Source organism: Ranitomeya variabilis, chromosome 8 (genome assembly GCF_051348905.1).
Source record: "Ranitomeya variabilis isolate aRanVar5 chromosome 8, aRanVar5.hap1, whole genome shotgun sequence".
In the NCBI taxonomy this organism is placed as follows: Eukaryota; Metazoa; Chordata; class Amphibia; order Anura; family Dendrobatidae; genus Ranitomeya; species Ranitomeya variabilis.
The window spans coordinates 196,658,092-196,660,652 of NC_135239.1; the positions used below are offsets into that span (position 1 = coordinate 196,658,092).

Below are 2,561 nucleotides of genomic sequence, written 5' to 3' on the forward strand. Positions count from 1 at the left end.
GTTTGTCAGCGTATCGCGCAAAAAATACGCCAATGCAAGTCTATGGGAGAGCGTATAATACGGAATGCTTACGGACCATGCGTGTGCCTTGCGCGAAATACGGATTTACTGGCAGATGTCCTGAAAGGTCCAAAGGCCTCAATCAGGCAGGTGAGACATGCTAATTAGCTGAAAAAGCCAGACAGTGAACCCGGAAGTCTGCTGCACGCCTCCACGGAGTGATATTCAGCATGGCAAACATTGTCAACGCGGACATGCTGATCATTTTGGTCCAAGAGAGGCCTGTCCTCTGGGACCAAAGAGACCCTAATTATGCAAACAGGGCACAAAAAGAGGCAGCATGGAGGAGTGTGTGTGTGGCCCTCTTCCCACATTATGACCAGCAGCCACGTCAGGCACAGCGACAGATAAGTAAGTACACCCATGTTTTAAATGTAATGTTCTGGAGAATTATCAGGCCCTTACTACTTTGAATTTCTCTTCCCGAATTTAGTAAATAGTCATGAAGGAACTAGAAAGCCCACCAGTAGATACATGGTGTTGTACAAGAGAAACGGATTTCATTAATGTTTAGAATACGTGTCCCTTTTACTTACTAAACTAACAGTGTTTCCCATTATTTGGCCTTTCTGTGATAGAGGTTAGTGGACTATGTCCTTGTGGCTTTGCTTGCTAATTTTGTTTTTGGGGTAAATTTAAGATTAAATCTTCTCCACAAAGGCCTATTTGGATGCTACACTTAAATCTCTGTAGTCAGTTCCACCTTTTGTGAGCTCACTGATTAATGGCCTAAAGAATGTGTGTATTTTTTGTTGTTTCAGTGGGTGATGTTACAACAAGGTGGCGGAGTATCCGCGACCAGTACAGGAGGGAGAGGCAGCAGCGGGAGAGAAGTGGAGCCGGGGCACCTCCAAAAAAAAAAAAATACATATATTTTGACCGACTCAACTTTCTGAATCCCAGCATGGACCTCAGGCCGTAAGTAACATTGTTTTCTGTGTATTTTTGGGTTTTTGTCTTATTTGTGGCCCTAAAACATTTTTTCTTTTTCAGAACTCAGTCTAACCTCACTGACAGGGAGACAGGGTCTGACTCGGAACTTGTCATTGACCCAGTTGGTGAAGTTGAAGAGGTGGCTGGTCCATCTGATGCTCCCTCTGGCTCCATCCCTCCTGGATCCTCATCTGGTCAGGCTGCTCCATCTGCCTCCGTCCCACACCCTGAGGACCCACATTTTGCCTCTTCTGCAGCACCACCACCTAGCCAGGATGACCCTGGAAATAGCAGCAGCCCAACTGTTGCCCTGGCTCCATCCCCACAGGCTGCAGGCAGACCACAGCGTGCACGCCGCAGAAGAGAATTGCTCCAAAGGCGCCAAAACGTGGATGCTGGGGTCCTGAGCTACTTGGCCCGTGTTCGAGACGATGATGGGGAGGAGGGATTTACCAGGAGCATGGCCCATTACTTAAGGTCCCTAGAGCGTGAGTTAAGGCTTCGTGTGAGAGGGTGTTTTCAGATCCTTGTTGACGCATGCACCCCCCCAAATAACCCATACAATCTCATGCATATGATTGAACAGTGGCAGATGTCACCAGAAAATCTTCTGCGGCCTCAGAGATTACAAGGCCTGCCAGCTCAACAAGGATCTGAAGCACCCCCTCCACGACAGCCAACACCTCAGCCCCAACCCCCATCAAACACACAATGGCCACCTCAGCAACATATGGCGGGATATCTTCAACCATCCCAATATGGCCACTTGTCCACACCCAGTGCTGGAGGCTGGTCCCAACCTGGGTTTGGACAATATGGTCATTTTGGGTTGGGTTATGATTCCCGGCAATATGGTTATCACCAGCAGGGGTATCTACCAAATCCTCGCCCCACTCTTCCAAGTTCCCAGCATCATAGCTTGGCAAATGTCCCTCAGGCCACTACAACATCTGCACAGGGTGCTGGACAGTTGGCCGTACAAATGCCACCTGATGCAGATAATGAGCAAGCTACTTCTCCTGCCCCAACCTACCAGGACTTATAATTTGGTTTTTTTGTGTTTTAATGTTATTTTAACCTTTTTTTTTTGTTTTTAAAATATGATTTGGATACAATATTTAGGCTTGTATTGTCACTACAGAGCATGTTTTACTGTGGTTGTTTACGCTATTTTTGTTAAAAAAGAAAAATAGGCCTTTAGAAGGCCAAAAAAAGGTTTGGAAAAAAAACAAACAAAGAAAGTAAAAAAAGTTATTCAGTAAAACGTTTTCTTACTACCAGTCACCGTCTGTATGCGCTGGATTCATTCTTCCATCACACACACATGATATGCTGATAACCATATGTGAAATAAGAAAATAAAACACACACAGCTGGAAACTTGATTAACACATACTTTATAGAGCTAATTAATTACACATGCAAAAATGCATAGTCTTGCCAGGGAGTAGCACCTTGAGGAGACATAAAATAATTTGTAAAGATATCACGAACTCTCAGTCCAGAAAGTGGCCGACGCGGAGGAGGGACATATGGGGTAGGCCTAGGAACATTGGTCATGAGGTTAT

At 45.6% G+C, this 2,561-nt stretch overlaps 1 protein-coding gene across 1 annotated transcript; it reads left to right on the top strand.

Moving 5' to 3' along the window:
• Positions 1-744: 744 nt before the first annotated feature.
• On the top strand, positions 745-2,038 carry LOC143788849 (uncharacterized). Its single transcript, XM_077278761.1, has 2 exons — positions 745-978; positions 1,054-2,038. The coding sequence occupies exons 1-2, from the start codon at positions 797-799 to the stop codon at positions 2,036-2,038; spliced, it is 1,167 nt and encodes a 388-aa protein (XP_077134876.1). The 5' UTR covers positions 745-796.
• Positions 2,039-2,561: the final 523 nt, after the last annotated feature.